The sequence below is a fragment of the Embiotoca jacksoni genome, unplaced genomic scaffold, assembly GCF_022577435.1.
Source record: "Embiotoca jacksoni isolate LCO1_2020_lvr unplaced genomic scaffold, fEmbJac1.0.p SCAF_85, whole genome shotgun sequence".
Taxonomy (NCBI): Eukaryota; Metazoa; Chordata; class Actinopteri; family Embiotocidae; genus Embiotoca; species Embiotoca jacksoni.
Window position 1 is genome coordinate 610,352 of NW_027185442.1, and position 14,801 is coordinate 625,152.

The 14,801-nt window shown below is 46.2% G+C and overlaps 3 protein-coding genes across 4 annotated transcripts in view; 2 read left to right on the forward strand and 1 right to left on the reverse strand.

The window, feature by feature from the left end:
- slc26a11 (solute carrier family 26 member 11) overlaps window positions 1-653 on the reverse strand; it is a 9,742-nt gene extending 9,089 nt beyond the window's left edge. Inside the window, exon 1 of the mRNA XM_069139778.1 lies at window positions 555-653. The gene's annotated coding sequence lies outside the window, so the exon portion shown is untranslated. The remainder of the gene's footprint in view (window positions 1-554) is intronic.
- A 72-nt stretch (window positions 654-725) lies between these two features.
- Window positions 726-12,029, forward strand: sgsh (N-sulfoglucosamine sulfohydrolase (sulfamidase)). 2 transcript variants are annotated; one of them, XM_069139776.1, is made up of 9 exons: window positions 726-854; window positions 1,220-1,380; window positions 4,834-4,939; window positions 5,598-5,971; window positions 6,302-6,383; window positions 6,669-6,872; window positions 8,941-9,107; window positions 9,196-9,413; window positions 10,890-12,029. In XM_069139776.1, the coding sequence occupies exons 1-9, from the start codon at window positions 758-760 to the stop codon at window positions 11,071-11,073; spliced, it is 1,593 nt and encodes a 530-aa protein (XP_068995877.1). In that variant the 5' UTR covers window positions 726-757; the 3' UTR covers window positions 11,074-12,029. The 2 variants fall into 2 exon arrangements, with proteins under 2 accessions (XP_068995877.1, XP_068995878.1); XM_069139777.1 differs by having other exon boundaries at window positions 769-854; window positions 1,004-1,380.
- A 644-nt stretch (window positions 12,030-12,673) lies between these two features.
- On the forward strand, window positions 12,674-14,481 carry npb (neuropeptide B). Its single transcript, XM_069139740.1, has 2 exons — window positions 12,674-13,089; window positions 13,899-14,481. Exons 1-2 carry the CDS (start codon window positions 12,826-12,828, stop codon window positions 14,025-14,027), a joined length of 393 nt encoding a protein of 130 aa, XP_068995841.1. The 5' UTR covers window positions 12,674-12,825; the 3' UTR covers window positions 14,028-14,481.
- The last annotated feature ends 320 nt before the right edge of the window (window positions 14,482-14,801 follow it).

Consider the following 14,801-nt stretch of genomic DNA (forward strand, 5'->3'; position numbering starts at 1 on the left):
CGCTTCAGCGGTTTCAGGTCTGTGACCTTTGACCTCTACGAGCGTTGAGGTCGTTACAGTCACATGATGATTGTGTGACAGGTTGGTGCTTTACAGAACTTTTCCTCCACAGCCTGTAAGTCATAAAAGTCCCTGACAAGGAAATAGTCCTTCAAATCTGCTCCAGAGTTACGAGCTGCCTTCAGCCTGATCCCAGTCAGGTTTCACTTCTCTTCCACTGTGATGTGTCTCTTTGCTATGTGGTCCATAATGATAAAAGTCCCTGAAAAATAAGATCCATAATGATAAAAGTCCCTGAAAAATAAGGTCCATAATGATAAAAGTCCCTGAAAAATAAGGTCCATAATGATAAAACCAGTAGGATGTGTGCCAGGAACCCAATAACATGCATGGAATGAAATAAATTAGGATAATGCAGAATAGAAACAGGATAGAATAAAACAGAGTCGATTAACGTAACTGGGAGTTGGATAAAAACAGACAGAATAAAAGAATGAAATAATACTAATAATAATAATAATAATACTCATAAAGAGAATAGAGTGTTTCCCAACCTGACATCTTCCTCTTCGGAGTTAATTCGTGGTTCAGTTGTGATTTCTTTTCACTTCCTAAAAACGGACATTTCACCGATGAAGCGCGAGACGGAGGTTCCTGTTGTCTCTTCCCACGTGACCGCTGTCATGTGACCGGCGATGGGCGTGGCTTAAGTTGTTTGAGGAAGACGTTACGATACGAGTCCAGAGGAACAGCTGAGATGTGGTGTCTCGGAGAGAAGATGCTGCTGCTGCTTGTCGTGTTATTATCACGGAGCTCCGGAGAGTCAAAGAGGAGAAACGTCCTGATGATCATCGGTGAGTCTGCTGAGCTTTAACACCACTTTATTAGGAACACCTGTCAAACCAACCTGAAGTGACCGAAGACTTTATTGTGAAACATATTTTAAATGGCCTTTATTTCTGTGAACTGAGGACTTGACATGAATATTTCATTTGACCTTCAGGACGCTGCTTCTGTGTCTGGAGGTTGAGTAGAGGCTCTTTATGAAGAGTGAAGAGCTTCAACACGTCAGAGCCTCTTAAAAAAACTCAAAACTAAACTGAACCCGAGAAGAGAAGCTTGTTCTACTTCCTGTTCTCCGACGTCACCACGTCCTTCTCTTCTGTGAAGAACCGGTGTTGGTTCGGACTGATGACGTCCTTCCTGTTCTGTCCTCCAGCTGATGATGCAGGTTTTGAGACGGAGGTTTACAACAACTCGGTGGTCCGGACGCCCCACCTGACCTCCCTGTCCCGCCGCAGCCTGGTGTTCAGCAACGCCTTCACATCGGTGAGCAGCTGCTCCCCCAGTCGCTCCTCCATCCTCACCGGCCTACCGCAGGTACACACACACACACACACACACACACACACACAGTACACACACACACAGTACACACACACACACACACACACACACACACAGTACACACACACACACACAGTACACACACACAGTACACACACACACAGTACACACACACACACACACACACACACACACAGTACACACACACACACACAGTACACACACACACACACACACACACACACACACACACACACACACACAGTACACACACACACACACAGTACACACACACACACACACACACACAGTACACACACACAGTACACACACACAGTACACACACACACACACACACACACAGTACACACACACACACACAGTACACACACACACACACACACACACACACACAGTACACACACACACAGTACACACACACACACAGTACACACACACACACACAGTACACACACACAGTACACACACACACACACACAGTACACACACACACACACACACACACACACAGTACACACACACACACACAGTACACACACACACACACACACACACACAGTACACACACACACACACACACACACAGTACACACACACACACAGTACACACACACACACACAGTACACACACACACACACACACACACACAGTACACACACACACACACACACACACACAGTACACACACACACACACACACACAGTACACACACACACACAGTACACACACACACACACACACAGTACACACACACACACACACACACACACACACAGTACACACACAGTACACACACAGTACACACACACACACAGTACACACACACACACACACACAGTACACACACACACACAGTACACACACACACACACACACACACAGTACACACACAGTACACACACAGTACACACACAGTACACATGTACACACACACACAGTACACACACACAGTACACATGTACACACACACACACACAGTACACACTCACACACACAGTACACACACACACACACACACACACACACACACAGTACACACACAGTACACACACACACACAGTACACACACACACACACACAGTACACACACAGTACACACACACACACACAGTACACATGTACACACACAGTACACACACACACACACACAGTACACACACAGTACACACACACACACAGTACACACACAGTACACATGTACACACACACACACACACACACACACACACACACACACACACAGTACACACACACACACACAGTACACACACAGTACACACACACACACACACACACACACAGTACACACACACACACACACACACACACACACACAGTACACACACAGTACACACACACACACAGTACACACACAGTACACATGTACACAGTACACACACAGTACACATGTACACACACAGTACACACACACACACACAGTACACACACAGTACACACACACACACAGTACACACACAGTACACATGTACACACACACACAGTACACACACACAGTACACATGTACACACACACACACACACACACACACAGTACACACTCACACACACAGTACACACACACACACACACACACACACACACACACACACACAGTACACACACACACACACAGTACACATGTACACACACAGTACACACACAGTACACACACACACACAGTACACACACACAGTACACATGTACACACACACACACACACAACAAACACAACAAACACACACACACACACACACAACAAACACAACAAACACACACACACAGACGTGTACACACACACACACACACACACAACAAACACACACACACACACACAGTACACACACACACACAGTACACACACACACACACACAGTACACACACACACAGTACACACACACACACACACAGTACACACACAGTACACACACACACACAGTACACACACAGTACACATGTACACACACAGTACACACACACACACACACAGTACACACACAGTACACACACACACACAGTACACACACAGTACACATGTACACACACACACACACACACACACACAGTACACACTCACACACACAGTACACACACACACACACACACAGTACACACACACACACACAGTACACACACACACACACAGTACACACACATAGTACACACACACACACACACACACACACAGTACACACACAGTACACATGTACACACACAGTACACACACACACACACACAGTACACACACAGTACACACACACACACACACAGTACACACACAGTACACACATACACACAGTACACACACACAGTACACATGTACACACACACACACACACACACACACACACACACACACACACACACACACACAACAAACACAACAAACACACACACACACAACAAACACAACAAACACACACACACAGACGTGTACACACACACACACACACACACACAACAAACACACACACACAACAAACACAACAAACACACACACACAGACGTGTACACACACACACACACACACACAACAAACACACACACACACACAGTACACACACACACACACACACACACACACACACACACACACAGTACACACACACACACACACACAGTACACACACACACACACACAGTACACACACACACACAGTACACACACAGTACACATGTACACACACAGTACACACACACACACACACACAGTACACACACAGTACACACACACACACAGTACACACACAGTACACATGTACACACACACACACAGTACACACACACAGTACACATGTACACACACACACACACACACACACACACACACAGTACACACTCACACACACAGTACACACACACACACACACACAGTACACACACACACACACAGTACACACACACACACACAGTACACACACACACACACAGTACACACACACAGTACACACACACACACACACACACACACAGTACACACACAGTACACATGTACACACACAGTACACACACACACACACACAGTACACACACAGTACACACACACACACACACAGTACACACACAGTACACACACACACACAGTACACACACAGTACACATGTACACACACACACACAGTACACACACAGTACACATGTACACACACACACACACACACACACACACACACACACACAACAAACAAAACAAACACACACACACACAACAAACACAACAAACACACACACACAGACGTGTACACACACACACACACACACACACAACAAACACACACACACAACAAACACAACACACACACACACACAAACACAACAAACACACACACACACACACACACACAAACACAACAAACACACACACACACACACACACACACACACACACACACACACACACACACACACACACACACACACACCTGCCCCTCCTCTGTGTGACTCTGAGCTGTTCGTCCTGTTTCAGCATCAGAACGGGATGTACGGCCTCCATCAGGGGCTCCATCACTTCAACTCCTTCGATGAGGTGCAAAGTCTGCCGCTGCTCCTCCGCCAGGCCAACGTGCACACAGGTAAACAACACGGGTAAACAACACAGGTAAACAACACGGGTAAACAACACGGGTAAACAACACGGGTAAACAACACGGGTGAACAACACGGGTAAACAACACGGGTGAACAACACGGGTGAACAACACGGGTAAACAACACGGGTGAACAACACGGGTAAACAACACGGGTGAACAACACGGGTAAACAACACGGGTAAACAACACGGGTGAACAACACGGGTAAACAACACGGTGTGAACAACACGGTGTGAACAACACGGGTAAACAACACGGGTGAACAACACGGGTAAACAACACGGGTGAACAACACGGGTGAACAACACGGGTAAACAACACGGGTAAACAACACGGGTAAACAACACGGGTGAACAACACGGGTAAACAACACGGGTGAACAACACGGGTGAACAACACGGGTAAACAACACGGGTAAACAACACGGGTGAACAACACGGGTAAACAACACGGGGTGAACAACACGGGTGAACAACACGGGTGAACAACACGGGTAAACAACACGGGTGAACAACACGGGTAAACAACACGGGTAAACAACACGGGTAAACAACACGGTGTGAACAACACGGGTAAACAACACGGGTGAACCAGAGACCCGTTTCCTCACTGCCGTTATCGTCCCTCTCTCGTCTTCACAGGAATCATCGGGAAGAAGCACGTCGGTCCAGAATCCGTTTACCCGTTCGACTTCGCCTACACGGAGGAGAACAGCTCGGTCCTCCAGGTGGGGAGGAACATCACCCGCATCAAACTCCTGGTCCGGAGGTTCTTCCAGACGCACCGAGAGGAAAACTCTGAGCGTGAGAAAGAGAAAGAAGAGAACAGGTGTAACGGAGGGAACGTAGAAGAGGAGAAGCCGTTCTTCCTTTACGTCGCCTTCCACGACACCCACCGGTGTGGACACTCTCAGCCGCAGTACGGAGCCTTCTGTGAGAAGTTTGGCAACGGAGACACGGGGATGGGACGGATCCCCGACTGGACGCCTCAATATTACACACCGGATCAAGTGAAGGTCGGTGATTACAGAGTTCATGTTTTCTGATGGAGAAAAAAAAAATCACAATTATCATGAGAAGACATATTTGCAGCACGAAGCTCGAACATCTGAGTTACGTGTTTCTGATCGATTTCAACATAGAAACATTTCAACAACAGAAACTTCAGAATCTTCATCTTCATCCTATTTCAACTCTCCGTCTCATCTAATCAATCTCAAATATATTTCAGATTCCACTGATGCAAATCACAAATCCAAAGATTTCATCTGATTGCAGTGAAAAACATGTGAAAGACAAATGAACAGAATTAAAGCAGAACTTCTGAACCTGCTGGTGTTCTGCAGGTTCCTCCCTTCGTACCGGACACGCCTGCAGCGCGGGCCGACCTGGCGGCCCAGTACACCACGGTGAGCCGGCTGGATCAGGGTGAGTGACAGAACCTCACTCTGGACCAGGGTGAGTGACAGAACCTCACTCTGGACCAGGGTGAGTGACAGAACCTCACTCTGGACCAGGATGAGTGACAGAACCTCACTCTGGACCAGGGTGAGTGACAGAACCTCACTCTGGACCAGGGTGAGTGACAGAACCTCACTCTGGACCAGGGTGAGTGACAGAACCTCACTCTGGACCAGGGTGAGTGACAGAACCTCAGACACGAGGAGGAGCTGCAGCAGACTGAAGTGTGATGGAGCAGCTTTCCCTCTGCAGGTGTTGGATTGGTCCTCCAGGAGCTCCGAGACGCCGGTTATGAGAATGACACGCTGGTGATCTACAGCTCCGATAACGGCATCCCCTTCCCCAACGGCAGAACCAACCTGTACCGGTCCGGGACAGCAGAACCCATGTTGGTGTCGTCTCCGGAGCACCGGCAGCGGTGGGGAGACACCAGCCGGGCCTTCGTCAGCCTGCTGGGTGAGAAGGAGACGGAGGAGAGACGGAGGAGAGACGGAGGAGAGAGGGAGGAGAGAGAGAGGAGAGAGGGAGGAGAGAGAGAGGAGAGAGGGAGGAGAGAGAGAGGAGCGAGAGAGGAGAGAGGGAGGAGAGAGGGAGGAGAGAGAGAGGAGAGAGAGAGGAGAGAGGGAGGAGAGAGAGAGGAGAGAGGGAGGAGAGAGGGAGGAGAGACGGAGGAGAGAGGGAGGAGAGAGGGAGGAGAAAGAGAGGAGAGAGGGAGGAGAGACGGAGGAGAGAGAGAGGAGAGACGGAGGAGAGAGGGAGGAGAGAGAGAGGGAGGAGAGACGGAGGAGAGAGAGAGAGGAGAAACGGAGGAGAGAGAGAGGGAGGAGAGACGGAGGAGAGAGGGAGGAGAGAAGGAGGAGAGAGGGAGGAGAGAGAGAGGAGAGAGAGAGGAGAAAGAGAGGAGAGAGGGAGGAGAAAGAGAGGAGAGAAGGAGGAGAGAGGGAGGAGAGAGAGAGGAGAGAGAGAGGAGAAAGAGAGGAGAGAGGGAGGAGAAAGAGAGGAGAGAGGGAGGAGAGAGGGAGGAGAAAGAGAGGAGAGAGGGAGGAGAAAGAGAGGAGAGAGGGAGGAGAAAGAGAGGAGAGAGGGAGGAGAGAGGGAGGAGAGAGGGAGGAGAGAAGGAGGAGAGAGGGAGGAGAGACGGAGGAGAGAGGGAAGAGAGAGAGAGGAGAGAGAGAGGAGAGAGGGAGGAGAGAGAGAGGAGAGAGAGAGGGAGGAGAGAGGGAGGAGAGACGGAGGAGAGAGAGAGGAGAGAGAGAGGGAGGAGAAAGAGAGGAGAGAGGGAGGAGAAAGAGAGGAGAGAGGGAGGAGAGAGGGAGGAGAGAAGGAGGAGAGAGGGAGGAGAGAGAGAGGAGAGAGAGAGGAGAAAGAGAGGAGAGAGGGAGGAGAAAGAGAGGAGAGAGGGAGGAGAGAGGGAGGAGAGAAGGAGGAGAGAGGGAAGAGAGAGAGAGGAGAGAGAGAGGAGAGAGGGAGGAGAGAGAGAGGGAGGAGAGAGGGAGGAGAGACGGAGGAGAGAGAGAGGAGAGAGAGAGGGAGGAGAGATGGAGGAGAGACGGAGGAGAGAGGGAGGAGAGACGGAGGAGAGAGAGAGGAGAGAGGGAGGAGAGAGGGAGGAGAGAGAGAGGAGAGAGAGAGGAGAGAGGGAGGAGAGAGAGAGAGAGAGGGAGGAGAGAGGGAGGAGAGACGGAGGAGAGAGAGAGGAGAGAGGGAGGAGAGAGGGAGGAGAGAGGGAAGAGAGAGAGAGGAGAGACGGAGGAGAGAGGGAAGAGAGAGGGAAGAGAGAGAGAGGAGAGAGAGAGGAGAGAGGGAGGAGAGAGGGAGGAGAGAGGGAAGAGAGAGGGAAGAGAGAGAGAGGAGAGAGAGAGGAGAGAGGGAGGAGAGAGGGAGGAGAGAGGGAGGAGAGATGGAGGAGAGAGAGAGGAGAGAGGGAGGAGAGACGGAGGAGAGACCCTGGGGAGGAATTCACTGTTCCAGAGTTCTGGTGTCTGAGCCCGGTGTCGGCTGCAGGTCTCCAGAACCGCTTCACTTGTTGATGACAGCAGTTCAGAGATGAAGCAGAGAAGTTAATCTGATGTGTTGAAGCCGCCACAAGAGGGCGACTCCACGATGATGCTGATATAATTAACATAAACAATACCAACACAAACACATAAATGTGGACAGATTATTAACAACACACTGAATATGGAGAAATCCTGCCACCAAACAGCTTCGATTTCGCTTTGAGATGACGTGTTTTTCAGATTATTAAATTACTTTTAAAGGGTTTATTTTCTCAAATGATCAATCTATAAAGAAACACATCCTTTTGCTCATCCAAAATATTGAAATAATCCCAAAAATGCATTGTTTTTTTATTGGGAAAAGACATATAAAATAAAGATGTCCCTCTGTATGAAATACTAGAAACAATGAAGAGAATTTGTGTTATTTAATAATTACTGTGTTAAAATGAACATTGAATGGAGTGGTTTTATTTTCTCGCTGCGTTTTCTTTACTTTCTTCTTCCTGTGTGTTTTTTAACAGACATCACTCCCACCATCCTGGACTGGTTCTCTGTTTCTTACCCGTCCTACCGCCTCCCCAGCAGCCCGGCGGCGCCGGTCCAGCTCACCGGTCGCTCCCTGCTGCCGGCTCTGGTCACCGAGCCCAGCAGCTGGGACACCGTCTACTCCAGCCAGTCCCTGCACGAGGTCCGTGAGCAACAGTACACTCAGAAATGGACCTTCACAAGAGAATCACACCGGGTCTTCACTGCTGTACTGTCATCTTTGATTCCAGGTCACCATGTACTACCCAACCCGCTCTGTCCACCAGGGGGGGTTCCACCTTCTCCATAACCTGCACTACCGCATGCCCTTCCCCATCGACCAGGACCTGTACGTGTCACCCACCTTTCAGGACCTGCTGAACCGGACCAGGCTGAGTCAGCCGACACACTGGTTCAAGAGCCTGGAGCGGTATTACTACCGGGAGCGCTGGGAGCTGTTCGACACCAGGTCTGAACCCGCTGCTGACGCCACTGTTCACCCTGTTTCCAGGTCAGGAGAGCAGCATCCTCACACTGAAGGGGTAAAACAAGGTCCTCACAGGATCCCAGGACATCCCAGCTGCACCCTGATTGGTGGATGAAACCTAATCCACTGAGATCAAATGAGACAAACCTGCACCAGTGAAGAGTTTAATGATTTAGTTGATTTAGTGATAAGGAATTGATCAGAAACTTCAACCAAAGAGAGAACATAACAAAAATCACATTTTCATGTTTACAAAAGGAAACGGCTCAAAAATAGATCAAAAATGACCCTCCAGAGGTCAGAGGTCAAAATCAGCCGAACAGAGACGTGTTGGGGGGATTTCATTTACCGTCAATGAGATGACAGGTTTAAATGTCCTCATGTTAATATTTAGAATTCTAACTAATGATATTTATGGGATATTATGGGGGTTGTGCTGATCACCAGGTACTTTTTAACACCTTGTGAGTGACGCACCAGAAGATTCCTCTTTACTTGTGTTAATTGAAGGAATATGTTGCAGACTGGCAACCAATCAATGCTGCTTTTACATCTAAACAGGAAATATGTATTAAGAAGGATGAATTTAGTACAAAAGGAGTGAATAACTGTCTACACAGCACTTCAGTTGACCTAACATATTATAATCATTATCACTGTTATTCTAATACTGCAAACATAAAGGCACTAAGAACAAAGGGAACTCAACCTTGTGGAGATCTCGGGGTTGTGAAGCAGGTCGAACACCTGAACTCAATCAACTCTCCTTCTACTTCCTGTTCCTGTTCAGTCAGCTCCGCCTCCACACCTGCTCTTCACAACACGATGAGTTCCTGTCACAATGACTGTTCTCAAGCAACAATAACAATCGTGTATAATAATCAATAACGCAGATAAAAGGACATTTTTAAGTGTTTATTATTGTACAATATTTGTCTGAACTTTATACAATGAAGAAATCTTATTAAGATATTTTATATATTTATTTACTATATTGTCATTCATTATCTGTTTTACACACAAGCTCCCAATTAACCGAAATTATTGTCGTTGACAAATGATTAATAAATGTAGACATTATTAACAAATGCTCACATCTACTGCAGCTCATTAGAAAGCATTTATTACATGTTTATCTCGATCTTATAAAAACTAAATTGGGGATTAAAGTGTTACTGAATTGAGAATAATTTCATATTTCTCATATTTTTTAACTTAGTATATTTAAAGCTGGCTACTTTCACACCAACAAATGAAACATGTTTTAGACCATCATGTTTTGAAATAAAAAAAAATTAAACTTGAAGCAAAAAGAATGAAGACAAAAGCAGCTTTATTTGAAAAGTATATTCAACACGAATCTTCATCAATAAAACTTGGAAATCTGTCTTTTTGGTGGAGGAGTTTCTGAAATCTGTTTTTGATGTTTAGATGTTAACAGCTGCTTTATCGACTCAGGACCGACCCGCTGGAAACGAGGAACGTGGCGTCGGACGCGTCCTACGGCGCCGTGCTGGAGAGCCTCAAGCAGCGTCTGCAGAAGTGGCAGTGGCAGAGCGGAGACCCGTGGGTCTGTGGACCCGACTACGTCCTGGAGGACAAACTACAGCCGCACTGCAGACCGCTCTACAACGGGCTCTGATGGACTCTCATGGTACTTTCAATCATCTTGATGTCTACATGCATGTGGCCAGTTACCTTGTAAGATACATGACAGTTATATGTATTTCTAGTTTTGTATGTCAGTGCTGCTTTTAAAGCTTAAAGGTTTCCTTAATTTGTAACCTGGTTTTCAGGATAGTGTCCTTCCTCTTCATGTCACTGGATCATTTCATCATTGGAGTCTTTCTTTACACTGAAGGTTCGTTGTCCTTCATCCAGACCTCCTCGTTATCCTGCTTCATAGAAAGAACTGTTTCTGTTATTCAATTGAACAGATGGAAACTGATCTGCTAAATTACACGTTGGGTGGAGTTCATGACGCGTGAAAGCGGAGGTCGGCTGATCAATCCTGAAAAGTGCTCGTATTGATAAAGGCCCAATTTTCCTCAGAGCTCCACTTTGAAGAAGCACCGATTGGACCAGTCGATTATTCACTCGTTTATTGATCCGCTCATCTCTTCGCTTCTAATCGGACCATTTTCACTCATGTTGAGGTCTTTTGAAGCCTTCAGCGCTTGTTGGCTGCTTTTAGGTTAATGCAGTGGACCAAATTTAAAGTCTTGTCTCAGTTGTCTTTGTGGATTTCCACACGCAGTCGTTCAATGTCCTCATTGGGACTTTTCACTAGTGTCCAAACACACCCAGGAGTCCTTCTGGAAACGCACCAATCTGCCTGTTTTTCATTGATGTGATCAGAATTTGAATCAGGGGTGTCGAATATCGTTCACAATGATATTAGTATCAATTTTACTGTAATAATTTCAATATTCTGACTTGTTGATGTCATATTGTTTCCCAGCGTTATGGTACGACATCTATTGCACAACATGGCTGAAAGAGGTCAAAAGTGAAAGTGGTTTGATTACAAAAGATCAGAATCGCAACAAATCAAATGAATATGTTCATTTTTACTGACTAATAAAACTATAACACTCATTTTGATTCAGTTGTTGTTGAAAAAGTATTTTGTCACATCAGGAAGGATTGTAATAAACACCCTGAAATGCTGTTAAACTTCAGGGCTCCTAATCAAAATAACTTAGTTTCACTAAGAATTTGTCTCCTACACATGCATGACATGTAACACACAAAGTAGACCACACAACAATGTACACATGGAAGAATAAGTATGAAACTATAAAGAAGCGATTAGAATAAGAATGCAATCAATAAAGATAAGCGAGCCCAGAGTGTCATTTACAGTGTACTGCAGAGTTGTATGAACACTGTGATTGTGATGTAGAGCTCACGTCATATTTAAGACGTCCCGGAAAAGTTAAATGAACAATAAGTGACAAACAAATTGTGCCTCCGAACTTTTAGCTATCTGGACATTTTTCTGTTTTGACCGCTTGCGTCAGTGTCGTCAGTCTTTCATGGTTAATCCATTTCACTTTGACCCTCTCCAAACGTCAGCGAAAGGCTGACGTCCCCGGACCACACGCACGCGCGCGCGCACACACCCTCCCCTGACTCCGCCATACCATCAAAAACGGATCAATTGGGATTGTTTTCTTTTTTCTAAGGCCATCACCAAAGATCATCATCCGCCCACCTCAGCCGTGATTTGACGAACGTCCTGGGTCACGATCACGTCGCCCAGTCAGCCTATAAAAGCAGCAGAAAGTTTTAAACACGCCGAGCAAAATAAAGTCGCCGCTGAGCGAGAACAGACGAAAAAAAAAAAACCGCCGTTTCCTTCTGCGTAAAAAGTGCCAAGACGGTTCCAGACATGGAGAGGTCAGTCAGGTTTGCCGTGGTGTGCGTCGGAGTGTCTCTGCTCATCTCCTGCCATTCCGTCGAAGCGTGGTACAAGCAGTCGACCGGGCCCAGTTACTACTCGGTGGGTCGCGCCTCCGGTTTGCTGTCCGGTATCAGGAGGTCACCGTACGTCCGGAGATCCGAGTCCGAAGAGACGCTGACGGACAGCGGAGAGACAGCAGGTAACCGCGTGATCCCAGAGATCAACAAGCAGATCTCCATCCTCAAAAGCATGGTGAGTACTACTGCATGCTTTATTTTACACTGATGAGAAAATGAGGAGACGTGCGTAAAGTTTGCTTTCCATTCAGCACCACAAGAGACACATTTATGGCAATTCTTAGATTTTGAAAGTTCGAAATATTTAAAGCAAACAGTCCTCAGACAGAGATCGCATTCTACTTTTGTTTTGCATCACAACGCCGAGGGAACACAGTCAAGAGTCAACAACTCGTGCGTAAAAGGCGCAAACCAGAGTGCGCTGAAGTTCAAAGCGCAACCAAAAGCAGGATAAACGTCGATAAATGAACTAAAGAAAATTTGGAGTTTAAACCATCACTTGCCTGAGAAAAACTTCCGAATAAGGATAAAAAAAATAGGAAGATATAAAACTACAGGGGATTTACATTGTCTGATGAGTTCCATTCAGTTTTTATCTGCTGGCCTCACTCTGCTAAACATTAAAATGTTTTACATCACGGGACCTTTTTGCACTACACCCAACCGCATCAGCACAATTTGCACTAGGTGCAATTGCACCATTGTTTTAGGTGTATATATGTATGCATTCATTCATTTCTATCCTGTAAATATGTCTATTTATGTTTTATATGTCTATTTATGTCTGTCTGTTTGGGTTTTTTTTGGACGCTGAGTCCGCTAAGTGATTCTGATTCTGATTCACTTCCTCAGTCCAAAATAAATAGGCTAAACATAAAGTCCAGATAATTTGGCTGTAAAATAAAGAAAAGCGATACAAGCCTTTAAGGTCAGTTTGAGGAACTCAAGAGATTTAAATTCTCATCACTGATTCACCTCCTGCAGGCCATCTGCGTGAAGGACATCTCTCCAAACCTGAAGAGCTGCGAGCTGCTGCGGGACGGGACGGGCACCTTCCAGTGCAAGGCAGACGTCTTCCTCACCCTGGACTCCCTGGACTGCCTGTCCGCGTGAGTCCCGGAGACAGACCTCATCCTCCACCGGATCCCCGGAGTGCTCCTCTGGGAAGAAGAAGAAAAAAAAGAAGGAAATAAATGAGGGATGGATGATTGGGGGAGTCGGGGAGGGTGATAGGGGGTGATGATGCAGAGGAAACCCCGATTATTGTCAATGATGGACCGCTGCAGACTCTGAATGTTCTCTCCTATTTAAAAAAAAGACACAAACATTGTTCAGTTTTGCTTTGGTTGCTTAGACAGGAGTATAAAAGAAAAACAAACAAAAAAAATTCTGCAGGAGAGATGTTAGTTGAAGCCATTTTTTTCCCAGATAACTTCCCATGTTTAGTGTTTTAACCCTGACGTGTACCTGCATTGCAAAACTGTATTAAATGTCTGGAAAGTTGACTGCAGAGCAGATTTACTGGAGATTGCTTTTATTTATTTTATCTATTAAAATGAACAAACACTGATAACCTGTTGTCTGGTCTAAACTTTTCTTTAAATGTTCAACTACTGTAAAATGAAACAAGTGATCCAGAGTGATTCACTTGTTCAGAAAATATTGAAATATAAAAATGATGTTGACAGCCTCTCGTTTATTACTGCAGTTAAGTGCAGTACACGATTCAAACCATAAAGTAACAATCTGAGAACACGGTTTATAAGACTTCAAGACAAACACAAAACATGAAACTGGAAGTGGAAGAAAAGAAGGAAAAATACACATTTCATACACGTGTGAAGCATTTAATTTACAAAACAGCAGAACCACTTCATCATAAGGCAC